Raw genomic sequence first — 24105 nt, 5'->3', positions numbered from 1 at the left:
TGGATAGATGGTATTCATGAGCCCATCTTTAAAAAAAAGATGACATCCAAGATATGACGGAGAGAAATCTAGGCAATCATTAAATAAAACATTTCTATCATAGTATAATTTTTTTTACTCGACAAGCTGTTCTCTCGTTTTAAATATTGAAAAAGGGACAACAAAGGTGAAGGGGTAATAGGGGTAGTACGCTAACGGCGCTCTGTTATGACTACGCGTAATGCATATGCATTTATATTATTTATTGTACAGTTTATTTATCATTTAATACCGCATCTCGATAGAGCTTGTATTTTGGTTCTTGGATTCAGCGCGCACAGAATTCAATCGCTCACCTCCCCTCTCAAACTCGTCTCTCTAATACTATGTAGAACGAAGAGAGAAGCTAAATATAATTCTTCGACAATCTCTACTGTGCTCTCAACAAGTAACAAGTTATGTCGAAGCCAAGTGCGCGGTACACGCTGCGGTATGTTACAGCGTAATCTTTAGTATCTTTAAGTAGAAGAGAGTGGAACGTGGCAACTCGCAACGATCGCAACGCATTTTGTACTAAAAAGAAAAGAAACAACGCGTTCGCGCGCCTACAGCACATTAAATATTACTTTTCAGCTGTACAAAAATCTTCGTCCACACTACGCCTCCCGTTAATTAATACTAAATGTTTAGCTTTGTCTTATCCCGACTGCGCTTACATCTCAGATAGTATATTTATATACGCGTATTCCAATGAACGTATCTAGGAATACATTTGCTACATTTACAGGCACTATTCCCTTCAAAATCGAGTAATTACCGTCACCTGCGTTTCTACGTGAAAGGAAAAGAGTTAAGATCTGCGCGTCAAACGTTTTCGAATTTATACTCCAACTGAAAGCCAATTTACGTAACTCTAAGTAAAACTTTTCTGGTTGATACTCATCCTCAACAACTTGATTACGTGGAATCGCTTTGGAAAAATATCTCGAGTCGTAATTTTACAGGAATGTTTCGATCCATTAAAAGGAACTTCCTTTTTAGTGTAAAACGATGCTATACAAATTCCCTCAAAACTCCATCATATTATAATTTGCGTTACCTTCACAATACGACGCGAGTAATAATTGCAATTGGATTTATACAATAATACGCAGTTTCGCTTGCTATCTCTACACACAGAGAACTCGACGTACTTGCCAATGAAAGTAAAATCAATGTCATACGTACCGTGGATAAAGCAATTAATCGCTCGAAGTATTTTTGTTCAATAAGTCATCAGTATTCTCTTGAGACGGTTCGCGATACAATTATAAAATCTTATTTCGGTATCAATGGATGCTATATCAGTCCGCGTATCGTCAGTGAGAATTATACAATGTATAGAATTAAGAATTTGGTCAGATATCACATTAAAACTCGAGTATTTTTATCCGATTTACCGAATAATCTTAATAATCGAGTATATCACTTCGATTCTTTCAATTTTAACTTGTTATTTACGGACACAAATGTAGAAGAATTTTGTGTGTGTGTCTCTCGTAAATATTCACGAAAAACTATAGTCGTATCGTAATAGAAAATTATTTTAGTAAATTACTTTAGTATGGGGAATGCGATCCTGTCTTATTGTTTCAAGAGAGAGTTTTGTGAATGTTATGATCTTTTAGTATAAAAGCCAAAAAGGTTGAAGAAGCTTTTTGTACAGAGCAGTCGCTTTACTCTTCGACATTTGCGTGACTCTGACGATACATTGAAAATGATATATCAAAAAGAGGACAGAAGAGAGGCAATCCTTCGGGTGTTACAGATATAATCCGAAATAATTTGTGCTTTAACAATACGTGTTAACAATATACAGGTTGATATACTCGACGATGTCATTTCTACATAAAACTTAAAAGCACCATGTCCATTCACGTATAGAGTGGTGTTAAAATGGATCTACTTATTATGCAAGATCAGTAATTAAGATTAGGTATCTCTAATGCATCTTTCCGGTAGAAATAAAAGAAAAAAAAAGCGGTTTTCACAAACGAGTATGTAAAATCTCAAAGAGACGTTTAATTAGATCGGTGACATATCATGCGTTTAGAAAAAAAAATGTGAAAGGCCTCACGCGTACGAGGACAGGCGTTCGTTTTTGTCGATCGCGGAATACTCGACAACTATTTTTTTTTTAACCTCATATATCCTAATTTATACACAAGATCAAAACGAATATCTACGTTCTCCATTTCACGAAGGGTGAATAACACAATTCGCACAAAGAATAATATAATCATGATTAAGTTGCGACTTCTTTACCTCCAAGACTTTGTCGTACCTCTAAAACTCGGTTCTTTCGAAATTCATCCTTTCTTTCCCATTGCTCGATTGTAGAAGGGCGCGGAGAATCGCAATTCTGAGCAAATAATGGCGCAGCTACCTACGGTCCTTGGCGAAAAGCTCGAACGTCTAATGTGTAGCATGTCTGTGTAGCATTTGTACCATAAAAAATTAAGCTTAAGTGATTTTATACACTATACAGAGCATCGTGTTTGTTATATCATAACGTCGCGTTCAGCGAATTCCTCTGTTACGCTATCGCGCCACGTCTAACTTCTCCGATAAAAACGGGCATCTCGTGTATCTCCCCTGCCCTCCCCTCTTCCGTGGCGCGTGCCACCGATCAACTTGCGTACTCGCGAAGAACCGCAAGCGATAACAACAAAGGATGTACAAATATGCAGTCGTTATTCGTTCGCCGCTGCGATTAAAAGCGACGTCAATTCAGTTCGAAGTTCTAATCCGTGCGTGGCGGCACGTGAAAACGGCGACGTCTCATTCCCCGCCCGAGACGCCCGAGACACAAATGTTTATCACGTCCCGCCACGTCGCCTCTTGAGTCTGATTCACTAGCGTCGACTGAGGTTCCGAGATGTCCGACGTTACTGGGCTTAGCGGTGGACTAGGTGTCGCCGGCGCTTCCTCGGACTGATTGCGATCCGTCGCCTCCGCGGCGTCCTGCTCGGTTTCGCCGTCGGCGAGCGACGTTTCCGATTGCGCGGAGCTGGGAGCCTTCGACAGCAGAGAATCTTGTGCTCGCAACGATATAGAACTACCTTTATTGCTACTGCCATCCTCACCTGAAACCAACGAGCAGAGACATTAATGTGACGGTCTACGAAAAAGATGTTTTTGCTCCAGAAATTGAAACGTGTGCCGTATTTTACTATACCAAGATTAAAGAATTTGATTTTACTATAAGAATAACGTTACACACTTTACAAAGAAAAATGTTACAAAAAAAACCTATAAAGTTGCAACGTAAAAAGGTAGAAAATAAACTTCTTAATACGACGTATTTTAAAAGTTAATTGTAAGTGAACCGAAGGTAATTAGTTATCAATCAAGAATGTTAAAAAAATGGTTTTACTTACCACAAGGCCTAAGAACGAGGTAGAAGAGCAGATCGGATAGGGATATTATACCGATCACTTTATCATCATCGTCGATCACTACTAGCCTATGAACCTAAAAATATACGAGACAAAAATATATCAATTCCACTTTCGTAGACAGGAAGATTATGCTCAATTTAGAGAAATGATCTCCCTACCTCCGCTCTGACAATCCTTTCCATTATAGTGAACAATGTCTCATCTAATTTGCAACTCTGAACGCCTTCGAACCATTCATTGCGGTGTTCATTTGCTTCGCGCAGTGAAACGTCTAGATTATTGTATGTTTTTTCCGCCGCCAAGTTCTGAAACAGCAATATATTTAAACGTTAGCGCGCGTAACACTAACATCTCTTTGCAGACAATTTGACAAAAATGTTACTTACAATGACATCAAACTTTGAATAGATGTTCACTAACTTTCCCTCGGAGTCGACAATCGGCAATGCCGACACTCTCCTTTCCACGAATTTTTTCAGCGCTAAAATTATGCTAGTTTCCTCCGTAGCTGTTTCTATATTCTCAAAAGTGCCTATCCTCAACTCTCTCAGCGTTTTGTTGGTGAAAGATGGTTTCGGTAACTCGTGAATCTGTCAAATCGCAATTAGATTAAAATAGATTCGCGCCAGTGGACTGCCATTTATTCAGATAGAGAGATACGCATACTCACATATAGGAAAAGAAACCTAAGTATTCGCTTATGCGTCAAGATATAAAGGACGTTTCCGGTATCGAGATCTATCACAGGCAATCGGTGGATTCTGTTTTGTATTAAGGTCCTGATAGCCTCGTACAGCGACGCATCCGGCCCGATGCTTACAAGAGGGTTGACTTGATCCTTCAGGACTTCTGGAAATCAATAATTTCTTGGATGTAATTCCCCTCGGTAAGTAACGGTAAGACTCCTATTGTTACGTGTCCGGTAGACGGGCTGCAGTTTAATTATTCTATTCGCGCGCGGCAATAAGCCGCGAAGAAGAAAAAGAGGTACTTACTTCTCCACGTATCTAGTTCGTGCTCTTCTAACTCGTCCATTGTCACCAACGGACTGGTATAATACATCTGCAGTATCTTTATGAAATCCGTTATAGTCAGCATGCCAACAAACTGTTGCCGAGAACTGTCCCACAACGGCGCGGCCCTCACCCCTGAAAGATATCCTCGTTATTATCAAGCGCCGTTTCTTACACGGATGTCTTGCAATCGGGCAAAAACGAACTTACCATTATAGACGAGAGCGAAGAAGGCCTTTTTAACGAGTAGATGAGTGTCAAAGACGACCAGCTTGGCGCTGGTCGGTATTAGGTCGTAGCATTTGTGAAACTTGAAGAACTTGACGAAGATCTGCGACTCGTCCTCCTCTGAAAGCCCAAACAGTTCGCAGTAGAGAAGAGCTTTCTGATTTCGGCGAAGCATTTTCGCATGAAAATCTCGGCGGTGCGGCTGTTAAAACTTATATACGCGATGAACTTCGTATCAAACGCACATAATTTATGTTATCCCGACGCTCGCATTACACGCAAATGTTTAATTAATAACCGACAAGTTGTCCGTCACTAACAAGTTGAGAGTTTCACAGCAATTACGAGATATGAGCACATTTGAGGAAACAGCGTCGTCACTCGGTGGTTTTTCTCTTTCCACGATTTTTATATTTAAAATCGAGTAATTAATAATAGCTGTTTAATCACTGGCGGACGAAGTTATTATTTTTCTATATTTTATATTTAACATTGTAAGTTAGAGAACCACCACGATTTTTATAGCAAAACCACTTTTGTCAGGTAATGTTCATTTGGAGCAAATGCCAATTCCGCTGAAATTCTTTTAATACGCATTTTCCTTTGATAATATAATGTGGATTTCAATGACCTAATTTGGAGTTCGGGCGGGTTAACGATATTACATAACGCAGTAATGGAACTTGATTGAATAATCGATAAATTGCGATTAAGCATCTCGGAAGCTTGTACATCCGGGGAGAAGCTATATTCGTAAAATATCGTCAATATACTCATACTTTAAAATACACACAATAGATAAAGGACTGCGATATTGTAAACAGATAAGAGACATATTGTTGCCTGGTTTCGCTAGAAGCGATGAGTAACATCACAGGGAAAATAATGATGAAAAATTGCATCAAAAGAACAATAACAGAATTACAGCGATGTATCGCCTCCCATTAGCTACGTGACGTGATTAAAAAAAAAGGAGTTTTCAGTTTCCAAGAATTGAATTGTACGCAAAATGAAGATAAAATAAGCACGTTTAAATCGATATAACTAACAGGAATTAATAACTCGATATTTCAATTACCGAGAAAAGAATCGAGAGAAGAAGGAAACTAATCGGGCTAGGGCGTAGTTCTTTTTTTATACGCTATCAAGGAAAGCATGTCGAGAAATTGTAAAATCTATACAATTAACAGGAATTAATAACTCGGTGTTTCAATTACCGAGAAGAGAATCGAGAGAAGAAGGAAACTATTCGAGTTAGGGCGTAGTTCTTTTTTATACGTCATCAAGGGAACGGTATCGAGAAAAACTGTGAACGAGATACTTGGGCGCGACAACAACGACGGGTTTCACATTTACACAGCGGTCACTCGATTCTTTCGGGGATTGCGCAGATGTTGGCGTCCGCGATCTGGCCGTTAGACAGACCAGGGAACACGACTACGGCACGACTGATCGGAGGCGAAGAAGAACGCGGCGGAGTCACGAAGCTGGCGGCTCGAGCGAGTTGAAAGTGCCCATCGGGTTTGCATGTGTTTATGTGTCGTTGCATGTATGTGCATCCGGTGCATGGAACAAATGCACCAACCGCTAGAAACCACGCGGCCTCTCTTTCCCGTAGCGCGGGGATTGCACAACGCGCGCATACGAAGGTGTGGAAAGATCGTATTGCCGAGTTGATCCGTCGGGAAATCATACTGCGCGTCTCCTACTATACTTTCCGTCAAGTGTATCCCACTCGCTTTCGTTATGAGAAACGCTCCGATAGAGTAGGACGCCTGTCACCACAGCGAAGTCGATCGAATCCCTGACCTAGAACTGAGATACAATATTGACATTCGTTTCCGCGACTGGTGATCTTGACCGAACGATTCGGTTGATTAAAATTGACTTGAAAAAAGTGGAACGCAAGAGAGCGACGTAACACTTAATCGATTACGTTTCGTAAACATAGTATTCCCGTCCCGGCGCGGCGCTCTCGACAACTCGCTAACGATCGCGTTTTACGTCGCGGTCTACCTTTGGACAGGATCCAAGCGAGCTCGTCCTCGAGGGGCGGATTCTCCACCTCGAATTCCTTGATGAGATCCTTCGAGTACACGGGATCATCGTCCTGGCTCCACCAGGCCGCCGCGACCTGCCTTAAAGCGACGCGAACACTTTCGGAATCCGAGTAGTAGTGCAAGGCCAGCATTATTTAACATCGCCGGAGTCGGAGCTTCCGATGATGAGTAACACCTGTCCCGCGCGAATCAACGAATCGCCCGGAATACTCGCGACTGACGCATCCTATTTTCCAGGGATTTCGGGACGTTTCCACGACAGTGGCTCTTCATTCCGAAAGAAACGCGTACGCCGCTCAAGTTTACTCATGCTTCAACCTCACAGGTGTAATCGTGACGTCAACTGACACGAAAGGACCTCTGGGGCCTTTTCTTAATTTATCAATTAAATCGTCTCGCGACTCTCGGCGTCCTTTTCACTGATCGTCTCTCCCATCACCAGAATCCCCCTCTCATGACCTCATCGAACGACGAATCTCCGGCCTCTTTGTCACTCTCTCCACGCAGATTTCCCGCGAATCGACAGCCTCGTCGCTGGCGAACACCACGACTGCCCAGTCGATCCATCGTCAACGGCTCGCATCGGCTGTCTCTCTTTCGCTCTCGCGCTGCTTTCTGCTTCCTCCTCGTCGTCCGTCGTCAACCATCGTGCCAAGAATAACCGTCGCTGGTGCGCCTTGCCAAAAGAGCGAAGCCAAGTTTCGCATCGCTTCTTTTCGTCAAAACGTTTATTTTTTTTCTTAAATAATCGAATTTCGCGACGTAAACAACACCTAAAGATGGCCTGATAACAATGCTCATTGTTCTTAGCTGCGTCAACTGAAACGAACAATCTGCTCAATCAATGAGCTGATCACGTATTCCTTTCATATCGAAACCTAACTCGTTACCGCTGCCCTTTTCGAATTTTATTTCCCTTGCGGACCAGCACGTGCCTACACGTGCGCTCACAAACGAGACATTCAATCTTGAGACACAGTCGAGATTTCCAATCGAACGGGTTCGCGTGGATATAGGTAGGAATCGTGCCACGGACCCGTATAATCCGTAGTGTCGACAGAATTCGACGCCGAGAGAGTCCACCGCACGTAATAATAAACTTATCGAACCTAGCGATCTGCCCCATGACCTAGACCTAGATAGGACGAGCATGCCGAGCAGTGCGACGTAGAATGCGAGCGCGCCGTACATACGACGAAGTGGAAGCTGTATCGCGAGTCCCTCCCTCCTCGCTCTTAACGCCAGCTGGGCCTCCCGGGAGCTCATCGATCGCCACCATACTACACTAGGACACGTCGGAAGACCTAGTACCACGATTTCGAAGGGGAAACCCATACGAGGCTCGGGAAACACGTGGAGAGTTTCCGCTCGCTTATACATCGCAACGTGGGTCGCCTCTCTTTCATTAAAACGCAAACGCTCCCTATTCAACATTCGATCTTAATCGAGTTGTCAATGATGGCATTACATCCGATAGATGTGGACTTTACGATCGTATTATGATCCTTTAATTAAACTCAAGAAGGGGAACGAGAGATGATAGGAAATACGCGCGCTCCGAAGAACCTCGATAGTTTCTCTCGCAGCGAGAAATTGACTTCTTGAAATCCAAGTAGAGTCTTTGATCGACGTTATATTTATAACAACGTCGAGCGTTTGATACTAAATCGATTCCTCCGATAAAAGGAAATTTCTCTTCTTGGCACGCAGACATCCACGCAGATACACATGGCAGTCTCTATTCACGTAATATTCAACCTTTCAAGATCAATATAATCTGAATTAACGTTTTAATTACGCGCGAATGCGAGGGCCTATAATTTAAGTCGTTTAAGAGCTTGCTCGTTCGGTTGATTAGCATTCAGGTTCGACTATTCGAGTGGATTTTCATCCGGTCGACTGGATCCGGCTTACAAGTTGCGAGTAAAAGCGTTCTAATCTCGTCTCGAGGGATTTCCAAAAGATATATTGATTACGAAAGAAATGAGTGTCGCAAAACAGAACTCACCAAGATCGGACAGTGAGACTTTCTCCAGGAAGGGATCCACCACCGGCAGCTGCAAATTAAAGAAAGAAATTAATCAAGTTAAATGCCGAACGCAGCCGTCGAGATCGTATCGCTATACACATGACGACTATTTATATACGAAAAAAAAGATCTGCTCGTTAAGCACCGAAATTATATTTCCGCTAAAAGTCACAGTGGTTTCTCGAAGCCGATCTCTCTTCCGTAATCTCAAACAGAGCGTAAAAAGACTCGCGTGGCGAAGCTAACATTTTTTTTCACGTTCTTTTGGGAAGCTCTTTCAGTCGCGGAGAAATCCATCATTCCTCTCCTTCTTTCGTCTCGCTTTTTCGAGGATTTACGGAGCATTTGCGGAGCACTTATGGCAGATTATGGAGGCTTAGAGAGATCTTGGCCGCGAGAAGAAAAAGGAGAAGGAAATACCAGGGTCCGTTTCAGCAGGGACCTCGGGCTGAAAGTGTGCCGCCTCTTGATCCTCGTGTACCAGCTCGTGAGGACTCCGGAGCTCGTGGCCTGCGCCACGTCCGAGCTCTTGGCGATACTTCCGGTCGGCTCGCTCGTTTGACGTCGGAACAACATCTCGCGGGTCGATTTAAAAAACGCGGCTATTCCAAACGAACCCGTCCGCTCCTCAAGGACTCCTACGGGAGGGAATCTCTCCGCGTCTCGACGCGGAGACTCGCTGCGTACGGCGTTCAAAGTCTATCGATCACAGCTCGATCCACGTATATCCCCATCCTCGACCTCGACCTCGAACCTCGTCCTTGCCCCCCGTCGTCGTCGCGCGTCCTTCCGGTCCGAGATCCCCGAGATCCGAGAGCGGCCGCGAAACTTCGACGACGATCGAGCCGCGACTCAACGCAGCTCGCGGCTGCTGGATCTCGCGTGTACGCGACGGTGTTTACGTCGTCGCGACGACGAGCGAAGGCACGGCGTTAACACGTCCTCGCTTAACACCTCCGCCGGTGTTACCCGCGAGCGCGCTGTCCGGGATATTTTCGACGGTGGCATAACTCTTTCGCGCCGGCCGCGGCGGCGAAGACGGCGACGGCGGCTGCAGGATGGAGCGGGCGTGCCGGCTAATTGCGCTGCAAGCCTGCCAAGAATTCGCGACTCTGTCAACAGACCGAGGCTCCCGATAGTGCGCGGCAAACGCGTATGCCGTGCACACGACCGGAGTCGGGATGACGTAACGCAATTTAGCGTTAATAACACATTCCCACCGAGAGAGATCCGCGCTCTTTTTTTTTCCCCACTTTTCGCGAGCGGATCGATCGAACACCCGAGATGTCTCCGTTCGTCTTCCGCTGTCTCGGTCGACGACGGAGACTCGAGGGGGATTAATCTCGCGCGCGCTGCGATTTATTAAACGGGATATATCGCGCTCGCGCGCGCGTGTGAGAAGAGAGGAGACGATGAAAGAAATTTACGAGGATCTATATCTACGTGTTGTCCGCCGCAAGGACACTACCGGGTTTTAAATTGCCGGCAGGGTTGACAGCATCGCGCGGCCCACGCGATTTTATTAAACGCCACGCGAGTATCTCGAGGTAAAATGACGATGGCGACGGGGTGCGGATTCGTTGTGGATCACCGGCTCGAGAGAGAGAGACCCCCGCTTTTTTTTTCCTCCCCGTGGCTGCAGGGTCGTCTTTTTTCAACTTTGTACGACCGGGCTTATTCGATCCGCGCCAAGAATAGTAGAACGATAGATAGCGCGACACACGTAACAAGCGTAATAAACAAACGTGCGATAAAGGAGGCGCCAAGCACCTCTCTCTTTCCCTCTCTCTTTCTCTTTCTCTCTCTTCACGCGAGCTATATTTATTACATCATCAGTAAGATCTGGTGTTTGACCGAGCGAGCGGAGTTAATTCGTAAAAGAGAGAAAAAAGAGAAAGAAACAAAAATCGAAAAACGAAACCGCGTGAAACCGATTCGCGTGCCTGAGCACGAATCACGGAACTTTTCGGAGTGGATTAGGAATCGTTTAGTTATCTCCTAGATTTCTGTTGTGTTTTCTAGAGAAAATGGAACCGCGTCCTGGTCGAATTTAAAAAATACCGTCGAATTTAAAAAACTTTCCGCGGTTCCCAGCGGGAATTTAGCCGAAAGTGACCAGCGGACCGCGCGGATTCGATTTTTTCCTCTCTCTTTTGCCCTTTTTCCTCGTCGTCGGTCACTCGAGATTAATTCAACGGCGCGGTCTCCGGCCTCGGCGAGCGAGGAACAACGAGAGAAACAGCCGGCGGGGCTCTTCACCGACGTGGCTTGTTATCGTTATGGGCGTGTAACGGAATTTTTTTGCAATAACGAGCGTAGGCGCGAACGCGCGCGCGCGACGAAGTTTCGATACACGCGGGACGTCCGCAAGGCCGCCGCGGGAGATAAAAAAGTACTCGCGTGCGTCACGCACGCACGCGAGACGGAAGAAGGAGGGGAAGGACCAACAACGAGCGCGGACAACTCTCGATGCGGCAACTTGTTGACGCGGCTCTCGTCTTCTCGCGGGGGCGGAAACCGCGGCGACGTCGCTCGCGCGAGTGGCGTCCGGATTCTTCCGCAAAACGCGACGCGCAGCGGTTTGGGCACGCGATTTATGTAAATACGGACGCCCACGCGAGAATTCTGCGAGATTTCCGCGAGAATTTCACGAGAATTCGTGCGTCGTCGCGATCGCCAAGAAACGACGAAAAGAAGCCAAGAAATTCGGATGTTTACGAGATCCTCTACGCGGATTATCGAAACCTTTCCGTCCCCCGTGCACGATCCGCGAGATACGCTCGCTAAATATTATTTCGGTGAAGCGTTCTCTCTCCCTCCCGCGTCGATAAAGATTACGCGCGCCGAGCCCAAGACGCAAAGATTCGTTATCTGAAACGCAGGCCGAACGGATAGGGATCGCCGCGTGTATACATTTAAAACGCGCGTTTGCTCGCCAGATGTGGGCGAAGGGTCGAATTACTTGAGATTTAGGAGGCGAATGCGGGCGTCAATTATCTCCGAGCGCGCGCGCGCGAGGACAAGCTCTCCGTTTGTTTCTCGCGCGTTGGGAAACGGCGTCCAATTATTCCGGGACTCCGTTCGACCAGGTTCGCGGGTAAACGGGGGGGCCGCGGCATATCTAAATATAAATTCCGAATCGCAATTGTTTGCAAACAGTCCGACCCCGCGCCGGCTATCCGTGGACCGCGCGGGGATACCGCGATTACTCTCTCTCTCTCTTCGCGCACCGGGACGATCTCTCGATGCCTCTCATCGTTAAATATACACGCGCGCACGTCGATCAAGGGCGCGAAGAGACGCGACGGAGTCGCGTCCCGCGATAATTATGACGCAATAAAAGCTCCTTGTTCCGCGTGCGACACGGAAAACCAGTTTTTCCCACTCCTCGCGGCGCGGATGAGAGTCGAGAGACTCCGGGGACGAAGCGTCGTAAAAGCCAGCGACCACGCCGGTTATCTCGACTGTTTTCTGACAATCGCGCCGCCCCTCCGTCGCACCCGCCTGGCCGTGAAAGTGGGTGCGAGGGTACGCGGGTCAGGGTCAGCGCGAAGGGACGAACCATTCCGAAACGGAGCGCGGCGCGTCCGCGCTAATCGCTGCGCTCCACGCGCGCACACGTTATTTTTCCTAGCAACAAGTGTTCGCGCCGCGTTGCTCGTCGACCCGAGGGGATCCGCCGGAGATATCGAACTACGTCGTTGCATCGCTCCGAAAAGTCCCTCCTGTCCGAAATCCCGAGAGCGACGGACTCCGCAACGTGGATACTGACCCGTGGACAGTCGGCGGTCGCGCGGAACTCGTCGCGCGGAGAATTTGTCGAAAAGTTTGCGTTTCCCGTCCGAGGCACGCGACGCGACAGGCACACACGTTCACGCCCGCTCGGAGATAGCAATTAATCGGTCGCACCCCAGAAACGCGCGGCGTTAATCGAGCGTTATCGGCGCTATCGGCGCCGCGAGAGAACCGACCGATTTTCTCGGACACGCACTCTCCCGTCCTCTCTCTTTCTCTCTCTCCTTCCCTCCCTCTCACGCCCGCGAGAGAGAGAGAAAGAGGGAACTCTCGGAAAAATTTCACCAAGACGGAAGAGCTATCGGCGCCGAGGTGACGGGCGCGAAATTGGACCGACTAGACTCCCCGACGACGGACGTGGTTGACGTTCGTCGTCCTCGATAACGGTAACCGGCGAAGCCGATCGCGAGATCCCGCGTCCGGTCGGAGTCGGCGAGGAATCCTCGAAGGGGAGAGGCGCGGAGGCGCGAGATCGCGGAACTTGACGGCCGTCTTCGACTTCCCCGACGCCAGCTCGGTAGCTCGTGCTCAACTGGATCACACCGTCCAGGCCGGCGCCCGACGACGGCCTCGCGACACACGTTGTGTGTATGAAATTTACGGCGCATCGCTTATGTGCGCGTCGCGCCGCGCCGCGCGGACGCGGACGCGAGACGCCTCCTCGGGCGCCGTCGTCGTCGCGACCGGAGAGCGATTCATTAAATTCGCCGCGCGTTATCCCGGATTTTAAGTACCACCTCGTGGGCCGGGGCGGGCGGGAAGGGAGCGTCTCCTCGGAGACGAAGTTTCCCGCGGGACGCCGAGTCCGCGACGTTCGAGCGCGCGTCTCTGTCGCGGCAGCCATCGAGATAAGGAGACGTCGATAAGCGGTCAAATATGTGCTTAGCGCGTGCAACGGGAAGGTAAATGTAAACGGAAGAAACGAGGAGGGAGAGAGAGAACTCGTGGCTTCGTGAAATAACATCGCGTCCGGCAGCGGGGAGATGCTTCTTTTTTTATTTACGACCGGTTACGAGAGAGAATAAACGTGTGCTGGATATGTGATATCTATCCCGCGAACGATATTACTCCTCTCTATCGGGGATAATCTTGATAGAGATGTTACGCGAGAGAGAATCTTCCTCGGAATGTCGATTATGTGCGTAATCTACGTTGCAGATATTACGAGATACCGTTCAATCGCGCCAGAATTGTCGGGGGCTCCTCGAGGGATAGATAAGGCCGGAGAGATACCGAGGGAGAAGCAACGAGTGTGTGCCGTGGATAAATTACTAACGCGCGGCAAATTTATCGCAGCGCTCCGGTTTATCGTCGGCAGCGGGTTCCCTTATCGACGCCACCGAATCTCACAATGGGACTTTTGTCTCGGTAAGGCAGGTCGCGAACCGACATTGCAAACTTGGGATATATTTATAGCACTGCGACTTTTAGCGCAAATATAATAATGTACCAATTCGAACAGCCGCTTCGCGATCGATTGGCGACAAGGGGGGCGGTCAACTTACCCCTCGCGCATCCCTGAAGAGTATGGCAGCGTGAACCGGATCCAGGCAAGCGTCGGATGCTCGGTGAGGTATCGCGGGTGTCCCGAGGGATAATCTCCGTGCCGTAGGATCCAATGAACTTCTTCTGTGCGCGCCTGAAACAAACGGATTGTACGTAGTCGATTGACGATGGAAACGAATTTTGAGGAAAGATAACAGGAAAGATAACAAAAATGTTGCAGACGCATCGTATGTGCCAACAAATAGGGGTCTTCAGTCGATTCTTCACTCTAATCGTGATTGATATATAAATATATGTAAGTTTTGAGAAAATAGGATTTAGGGCCGGTTGTTCCAACCTGTTGGTAAGCTACCTAATTGTTAAATCATATATGTCTAAAGTAAAGGATAAACAAAGACATATATGATTTAACTATTAGGTAGTTTACCAAGAGGTTGGAACAACCGGCCCTTAAGGACGTTCTCTCGTCCTTATACTAGAGAAAATCGATTTTCTTAGGATTTCCTTGAAACTGTGAATATACGTTAATTTAGGTGTGCTTTATGCGTGGTATAAATTTCAGTACCTCTTCCGGTATAAAAAAAAAAGATACCAAGCCTCAAAGTTACAAAAAAAATTTTTTTAATTTAATTTTTTTTAGTTTTGGCATTTTTTCCTTATAGAACTCGACGAGAGGAGCAACTTTGGTCCTCTTGGCCAACCTCGTATCTCTTACCGTTTGGCCTGGAAAACCTTTTCATTAGTAAAAGTTGAAACTTTGAGGCTCAGTATCTTGATTTTTTATACCGGAAGAGATCTAAATTAACGTATATTCACAGTTTCAAGAAAATCCTAAGAAAATCGATTTTCTCTAGTATAAGGACGAGAGAACGTCCTTAAAGTTTATTATTTCTATGAAAATTTCCAATAAGATTTTCCAAACATTTATATATTTTATTTATATTTTAGGAGCACTAATGGACACAGAGATTCTTTACCGTTATACGATTTAAGCTCCTGTTATATATTGGAAAAAGTATTAATACCACTTTGACAAAAAGTATTGATGCCACTTTAGCTGGGGATACGATTCTTTACCTCTGAAGTACAGACATATTGAATCGCAGAAACCAAAGCGGAAATATATATATTTATTTATTGCCTTTTGCCCTGAGTTCCGTAAAGCGGATTTATCTATAGCATACATAACGTTTACTATAGAAAATGCGCGGGTTGGTTTCAGCGATTTAATCGTCACTGCGTCGGACTTTTACAATATAAAAGAATATTTTAAAATAGAGATATTTGTCTTTTTAAATATAATTTTCAAAAATAAAACTTATCCCCATCTCCCAATCATCACAAAGACTTTAAAATGTGGCTTTCTTAGCGAAAAAAGGTTGGAAATCTTTAAGCTAGAGCCATCGAAAAGCGAATGTTTTACTTCTTTACTTATTCGAACTAACAAAATATGCGAAAACGTAAAATATTCACCCTCCAACGAACTCACTTTAATATTTTTAGATGCAAATTGATGAGAAGAGGAGCAATCTGTGAAAAAAAAAATATATTATCTGTAAAAATATGTATATAGAAAGGAGAAAAGTAGTTCCCTCGCGAAGTGAAAATATTTGTCCAGCATCGCGATGCCCAATCGTATCTGTCAACTTTGATTCGATCGACTCTGATCATATCATTCATATCACACGTGCTTCCATCGTAGTAAACAGTTTTAATGGTCGGCGATTAATCCAATCGCCTTAAGTTTCGGTCGTAACGGTCCGTGTAACATTATAGAGAAATTCATCGACGGACGCACGAAATTTGTCATCGTGATTATTACGTAAAACGTGACTCGTTATTTACATTCCGCCCATGTGGTAACACGACTCGCGTCGTCCGGTGTATCTCTTTACTGGCTGGAAAGGATCTAATATCACAAGCCTCTAATGTCCCGTTTTGAAATTCGTGCGAACTTTCAATCGGGACAATTTCGCGCGATTATTATTCTTCATTCTCTTCTCTTCGGTTCAATTTCTCATAACCCGCCGAAGAAAATGATGTAATAACGTATCTGTTTGTGACGAATGTAAATATAACGTAGTGTACGCCGTAGCGACTATTTAATTTATGTAAATGAGACTTATCTGCATTTTATAAGAAAAAAAAAACAGAAACATCGCTAGAACTGCGTAATCAGTATTTGTCGGGTTACTATCGAGTTCTGCGTAGAAAAAAAAATTTTCCGCGTGATGTTATCGCGTTTTCTCTCAAAGTGTAATCAACCTGAGGGATCGGTGGACTTGCACCTCTTCCCCGTACGTTTGTCAGCGAATGGTCAGTACACTGCAAATCCAAGTGTGTTTTATTTTCACATGTATAAAAATGACACAAAAGCTCTTTTTACATGTTTCTTTATGTGTTAAATTACGTTATCTAACACGTTTAATCGTGTTAAATTAAAAGTTAATACGTTCAATCGTATTAAATGACGTGATTTAAAACAACAAGAAATGAAGAGTGTAATAAGAGTTTTAATTAAAATAACACACTTAGATTTGCAGCCTTGTAAAGCCTTGTGCCCACGATGCTAGAAATCGCTCCGAAATCTCGAACGGAGAAATAATTAACCAATCGCATTGGTCAATTGCCGAATTGTTTAAATGTGATCGGTCAATATTTCACCGTCCGAGATCCCGGGGCGATTTCTAGCATCGTGGGACACGAGGCTTGAGACGCGTCATGCTTCTGATAAACGTTCGATACCGTTCGTCAAGGACTGATGACGATGAACGTCTCGTGAAGTTAGAACGAGATTATTTGACCGCCCCGGAGGGACGATTCGGTCTCGGCCCCGGGGTCTTGGAATTTTGTTTTTCTCTCGGCGAAGGCCGTTTGCGCACGTTTCTACGATTAAATCCGCTTCCTCAGCGCGCGATGTCCGAGCGATATTCGTGCTCTTTATCGGCGGTGTTTATTTCACGGGCGCGTTTCGCGATATACGCTCGCTCAAGAACGAGGCGGATATGTTAGCCAGATCATGCACCGTTCGCGAATAGTTCGAATAGTCGCGACAGATTTCGCGAGAGAAACGTCGACGAGATCGCGTATACCATTTAACAAATTAGTTCGCTAATTGGCAAGTTCCTCAGTTTCCCCCTCCGATCCACGGCCTTGGCAGATGAACGACGACGCGAGTTCACGCGGGTTTTCCGCGAGCGGAAAACTTGTGAAAGATCAATTAACGTTGATCAGCCAAGAAAAACACGTCGCATAGTAAAAACAGTCCTTAGACCGGTATTCATAGTCGGATCTTATTTCAAAATCGTCTTAAGTAATGTCTTATAGCGAATTCGGATGCACCAGTGCACATTAAAGCCGTTGTACACTGATTTAATCTCTAACATTTAAAGTCAAATGCAAATATTTCGACTGATAAAATGCCTAATATATATTTTACTAAATAGTAATAATACAATAAAGAGTACTGAGGATTTCGTGACTCAACTCGTTTATGTTAACAAACACAAACATACACTTTACGTTTGTGTACGACGACTTTAATTTTAATGTGCATTGAATGCGCACTGGTGCGTCCAACCGAATTCGCTATTAATATGCTAATACGATCATTTCATTGGTTGAATATTCAATCTTAAGACTGCCTTTCACCAAACTTAAGACGATCTTAAATATAAGATCTGACTATGAATACCGGCCCTAGAGCAGAACGCGACATTTCGGGAACGTCGATAATTTTCACTTCGTTACCTCGATTTTGAATTCAGTTATTTTGACAGCTTTTGACGGGAAAACAAGCTCTTGGGCCCGATATTCATAGTCGGATATTGTATTTAAGACCGGCTTAAGCACTTAATCTTACCGACTTAATCTTAAGATGTTATGAACAATCACAAAGCCGTATTAGCATCTTAAGACGCTACTTAACCCTATTCACTACAACGTTTTTTCCGCCCCTTTAATCCTCCAACCATGCACTTTCGAGTCCCACGTGTTTTTTATAATGTTATTAATAGCTTTGAAAAATTCCCCAAAAATTATTATAATATCTTTGTACCTTCGACTAAAAATCAATGTAAATAACATTTGGAAAACATTTATTTAAATATTTTTTTACAACATTTATATGTTGACAAATACACATTTCGACTCGTTTTATTTAAAAAATCATTTTTCCGGCGTGAGAAAGATTATCCCACGATAATTTGTTTTTCACAAAAAACGACTGTTATAAACTCGTGGGACACGAAAGGGCATGGTTGGAGTGAATAGGGTTAAAACGGTCTTGGAATAAGAACGGACGGTATAAATACCGGCCCTTGATGCCCCGTCTGAAATACCGACAAAAAAAACTAGTAATGAGCCATTACACGGTCGTCGCAATTGTCATATGCGGTTACATATAACGCGGTCGGGTCAAGGCATGGCTTACCACCAATAATCACCGAGCTTTATGAAGGCCGGGAGCTTGCGGGATGAAGCGAATCGTTGACTGTGCCAGAAATAGAATCGTTTCGAAGATTGCGAGAAAACGCCTAGAGATGTTAATCGGGGGAAGGCGGGAAGAACAAAAAAAGGAATTACGTCGCCGACACGAGAACGTCGAGAAGAAAATGATATAGGTATGCAGCTTTCTTTAAAATTGTACATTTACATTCGGTCGCATCGGATATGTCGACGTTTATTTATATAAAGACGCAAAAAAAAGTCCCCACATCGCGAGATCCAATAAATCCTCTAATTGACATCTCAAGTCCTCGAGTTCTCGCTAAGAATATCCGCTACAATGTGTTTAATATTGCAGTAGCCGATTGATTTACGAGAAGAATAACCAGGCACCGTTCTCCCCGATCTACGTATTAATAATTATTTCGTTAAACAGTGGCCTGTGTACGCATCTCACGTCCGTTCCGTTATTTTACGACGTTCCGCGTACATCGTGTCTAAATTGGCATCGGTATGAAACTGGCGTATACCCGCGGGAGCGTGCGTGTAACAGAAACAATATCGTATACGCGGACGGTCAATTTAGTGACACGCGAGAGAGAAATTTCCGCACGCGCCCGTAACCGATACGAAAACATATTGCGTAACGTAACACAGCCGGAAAATCGAAATGGTACGTCTGCTCAAGAGAGACACGATTATCCACACAATTATCCATTTTATGTTTTTAACCCCTCCCTTTTTTCTAGAATTACCAAAGTCAAAATAACTGATCACTTTTTATCGCGCAATTTATAACGCATTTTTTGACATTTTCCGTGATATTTGTCGTAATATTAAATTGGTCAATTTGCTCCCTTCTTTAAAAGATATATAGATATATATCTAAATAGACATAATTATACGTTAATCATCAGTAGTAACGTGTTAAACGATTACCCACACAATTAGCCATGTTTTTTTCCTTTTTATTTTATAGAATTGCCAAAGTAGTCAAAGCAACTTTAATTATTTTTAATCGCGCAATTTATAACGCATATATCGAGATATTCTGTGAATTTTGTTGCAAAATTAAATTGGTCAATTTATTTGCTCCCTTTTTGGAAAAATATATAACTAGTACCTATATTTAAAAAACCCGCACAGTTATCCATGTTTTTTCCCCTCTTTTTTTATAAAACTACCAAAATAGTCAAAATGGCTTTAATCATTTTTAATCGCGCAATTCATAACACATTTCTTGAATTTTGTTGCAATGTTAAATCGGTCGATTTATTTGCTCTTTTTTTTGAAAAGACACAGATAGTAAGTTTAAATAGTAGAAATAAATATACGTTGATCGTCAATAGTTCTAAGTTGAACGACACGCTACGCAGAAAAAATAACTTATTTCAACGTTTGTGTTGTAGCTCTTTTGTTTTTACATACATCGTTAAAAAAAATTCATGTTAACAATAAAGCGCCGACTACCTCACAATAGTCTCGTAAATGATTTCTGCTGTGTAAAATAATTATATTCGCTCTATGTATGTAGACGCAATACGCCGCGGGGGAACGGCGCGGTATTCACCGACGATCGACGAGGCCGACGTATATAACGCTCGTCGTCGTGGAACTCGGTCGCGTTCGTTCGCGTTACCTTGCCTGAGTATGCTCTCGTAGATCCTGTAGGTGGTCTCGCAATCGGACTCTTGCAGACCACCGATGGGATGATGCCTGGCACCGCCGTCCAGACTCTGGCTCCTGTTCCTGAAGTCCTCCGCGCGTTTCTTCGGGCTCTCGTGGCTCTCGCTCTGGCGCCTGATGTGTCCCAGCCGCCTGCCGAAATGTCGTATCATCTCCTGTATGCTGTGATGATGATGGTGCTGCTGTTGCTGCTGCTTCTCGTGCTCATTGGTCGGGCTGGGCGAGGTTGGTGACGCTTTACCGGTGCTCGCCGCCCGATGATGGATCTGGTGGTAGTGATGATGATGGTGATGCAGGGGATGATGATGAATGTTGCCGTGGACCGTGTGGTACACGGTCTGCTGATGATTGGACGAGTTCGAGCTGTAGGACGAGGAGCCGTAAGACGAAGAGCCGTAAGAATACGCGGAGCTGACGGAGCCGCGGGACAGTCGCTCGTGCAAAAAGAGCCTGCTGTTGTCGTGTTGCTGTTGCTGTTTCTGGTTCAACAGCTCGTGCAGGAACCTCGTGTCCTGATTCCGGATGTCCGACGACGCGGAGGAGGAGGAGATGGTGCTTCTGGTGTCGCCGCCGCCGCTGCCGCCGCCATTGTCGGTGCCGTGATGATGATGGGACAATAGGTGGCTTATTCCGTGCATTTCACGAGACGGACACAATGCGCGTGTATCGCGCGAACAATGACTCTGATATCTCCCGTCGCGGAAGCGGCCGCTTCAAGTTCCGGAGCCGTTCATCGGCGTCGCGGAACGGGGGGGGGGGGGGGGGAACGGAATCTGCGGAAGAACGGCGTCAAGGCGTCAAGTAATTCCCGCGGACGAAGAATGTAACCGCTGTTTGTTACGCGCGGGGACGAGCTGACGAGGGGGGACGACAACATTTCGCCGTTTCATCGATCGTTTTCCTTCAGCGATCCGGGTAAGCGCGTAACACCGACCCCTCGCGTATATCGTCCGTTCACATTACGTACACACCACGATCGTTTCCCCACTTCCGCGTAATGATGTAAGCAAAAATCTCGGCGTTCGACTTGAAGATTTAACAAGCCGCGCCGAGAATGAAGCAGATGAGAGTACTACACGTCGTCCGCGTGATATTTAATCTAAAAACTCCCTCTTTCCGTTCAATAATACTTCATATTTATCACGCGATTGTTTCACGAACAGAAATCGCAAAACTATTTGCATGCTCCATTTCACTTGCGAATAACACCGGGTTGCGAAATGCTTTATATTCGCCGATAGTTTTTATTCGCGCAAATAAAAGGAACGAATCAATTCCGATATCTCTCACGATAAAATTGTTCTATGAAATTATATAAAAAGAAGGAATAATAATATTTCTCTCTTTAATTCGCCGCGTGTTTACTCGCGAAGCTCGATGCTGCGGGGACTCCTGCGTACATGCTAATGATATATCATCTGCGCGTCGAAAATCTGAAGCGGCAACCGTGTATTACGTCAATCGGACCGAGAGAATCTGACAGGAAGAAACAAGAACATCTGATGCCAATTAAATTCTGGCAGAGGGAATAAACTTTTAATAAACTCAGAAAGCATGGAGTTGTCGCGGGTGTTTTCGACGGGCGACATTTAGATCTTTATCGGATGTTCCGTCGCAACATTCCAAAAGTGTGACGTTCGTTAAAAATAGCCCGAGTACAACGATAACGATAATTGTCGTAATAACGCAAATTTTCCCGCAATCTCTCTCTCTCTCTCTCTTTCTATTTCTCAAGTGTGACTCACTCAACGATTATGTCACGGTAATCGCGTTGCGTAAATGCAGCGTCGATACACAACAAAGAAGACGTACACGTTCAAGCCCCTGAATTCCCCGAGGAAAAGCCAGATGACACGCGGTCGCCGTACGCCAGAAGAAAATTAGAACTCAGAAGGAAACGTTTATGACACGAGAGAGGCTGATTGCGTGATTAGCGGAAGCAGTCAGTGCCGGCACCAATTATTCAAGAGCCAGGAACGACTCTTTGCCCGCGTATATCACGCGACTGTTATCACCGTTAGTATTCGTTATACCGCTGCCAGCCGTGTCAGCGAGCGTTCCCTCTAGAATTCTATCCCGGCGATACTTAGAGAAACGCTTGGAAAATGTAAAACGTGGCGCATTACGGCAATGCCTCCGATTTCTAGGGCTCGGGTCACCGAAACGGCGAATTTCGAGGTCGAGGGTGAGGAACTAGGTCGTATCGATCCGCAGGCCAGCTCCCCCCAGCCCCAGCTGTCGAGAGACGTACAAAGAAATTGTAGCCTCGAATGAGAGCGCGGTGTATCGACAGCGGAGTCCCGAGTCCAATTAGAACGGAAATTCGCGAGCTGATAAAAAGGACGCGCAGCGCGCGATCGGTTCCGCGCTTCGATTGACAAAGTCTCGCGTGCCCGCGGGCGCGTTTGCGTTATAAAAGTGATCGAAAACAAAAAGAAGAAAAAATAGATCTCGGCATCAACGTCGCGCAAAATTGCTGACTCGGCGCACACACACACACGCACGTGTGTAAGGGATACCGTCTCGTTTATCTCGTTAAACGGCGACGTTTAATATCGGGTTTTCGCGGGACGCGCGTAAGCGAAACGACGCGCGGAGCGACGGCGAACGCGAAAGAAATATATTCACGAGCGAGAGAGAATATCGCGAAGCGCCGTGTTGCAACCTTGACGATAGTTCAGTGTGACTTCCTCAAAACCAATACCCCGGTACCCGGGGCACGTGTCTTCGCAGACGCTCACGTACGTGTCGTTTGTATGCAAATGCGATGAGTACGCGATTTGAATCACGAAAAATTTGAAGCTCCGATTAAAAGAGAATTATGTATGTGCCGCGATAAAAATTCACGTTAGGTGCATATCACTCGCACTTTCCTCGAAAACTTTTCCGAGCGTGATAAAACGTTTATTATTACTGACAAAAAAGATCGAGAAGAAACGTCTCTGATATTTCTGACAAACGTCACGGTGACGAAAAGCCGAGAAAAGAACGGATTTAGAGGAGACTCGCTTCCCCGCGGTACGGTTTACACGACCAACATTCAAAATGCAAGACTAATAGCGTTTTTAGGCCTGTTCTTTCCAGCTGAACTTCTGCACGGTTCATATTTCCTCTTTTTCTTTTCACGTTGGAGAGAAAAAGAGAAAAGATGAACCGTGCGAGAAGTTCAGCTGAAAAGAACAGTCCTTTTCACTGGACAGAACTGAGTGCGCAGTGGAAACTTCGTCGAGTTCAGGCGACACTGCCGGAGCGCATTGAAAGCGCGAGTTTTTTTTGCACTCCCAACTAAACACGTCCGTTATTCTCAGTGCCATCTCAGTGGCGGTTTTGTGGCGCATTGTGCCGTTGTATTTGATACCATTTGATACCGAATTCTCGCGCTACAGTGCAAAAACTCGGCGCTATAGACTTCCCAGTGAAACGCCCAGTGAAACACGTTGCCTGCGGCGAGTGCGCACTAGTTCTCCCAGTTAAAAAAAAACGCTATAAGACTGCGTTCGGGGAGCGCGGTATTAGCGCTATTTGCTTATTCTAATCCTTGCTTTACACCTGATGAGCGATAAAGATAGAATGATGCAATAGCGCGCTCCCCGAACGCAGCCTAAGTCCAAATAAAAAATGAAAAGCGAGAGGCTTGGTATCGCGACCGTACTGTACTTCGCGAAGACCTTGAGCTACGGAAGACCGCGGAGCCTATCTGAATATCTCGGGAAAGAAGCGCAGCTAATTCAATTTAGCGGAACACCCGTGAAACTTGAACAACAGATCTCCGTGGGGATTCTTCGCCCGCTCGCTTCGAGTCCTACCGAAAATTAAGGGATAATTAAGGATAATTACTCGTTTACCTTAAATCTTGTTAAGCGAATCGTTCCGATGTATATTTAATACGTAAATAAGTACTGTTAATATCGTTCCAAACAAAA

General features: G+C 45.4%; 1 protein-coding gene and 1 long non-coding RNA gene across 2 annotated transcripts; one reads left to right on the top strand and one right to left on the bottom strand.

The window, feature by feature from the left end:
• Positions 1–97: 97 nt before the first annotated feature.
• Positions 98–20820, bottom strand: LOC112467117 (5'-AMP-activated protein kinase subunit gamma-2-like). Its single transcript, XM_025035599.1, has 10 exons — positions 20136–20820; positions 14050–14183; positions 8729–8777; positions 4643–4780; positions 4415–4567; positions 4090–4268; positions 3806–4009; positions 3578–3724; positions 3399–3492; positions 98–3104 (listed from the first exon to the last, which is right to left on the bottom strand). The coding sequence occupies exons 1-10, from the start codon at positions 20818–20820 to the stop codon at positions 2800–2802; spliced, it is 2088 nt and encodes a 695-aa protein (XP_024891367.1). The 3' UTR covers positions 98–2799.
• LOC112467118 lies at positions 14111–15525 on the top strand. Its single transcript, XR_003042212.1, has 3 exons — positions 14111–14199; positions 14271–14345; positions 14999–15525. It is a non-coding gene; the product is annotated as an uncharacterized LOC112467118 (long non-coding RNA).
• Positions 20821–24105: the final 3285 nt, after the last annotated feature.

This window comes from Temnothorax curvispinosus, unplaced genomic scaffold (genome assembly GCF_003070985.1).
Source record: "Temnothorax curvispinosus isolate PA1 unplaced genomic scaffold, ASM307098v1 QBEX01016902.1, whole genome shotgun sequence".
NCBI classification, from domain to species: Eukaryota; Metazoa; Arthropoda; class Insecta; order Hymenoptera; family Formicidae; genus Temnothorax; species Temnothorax curvispinosus.
This window is presented reverse-complemented; position numbering and strand designations above follow the sequence as displayed.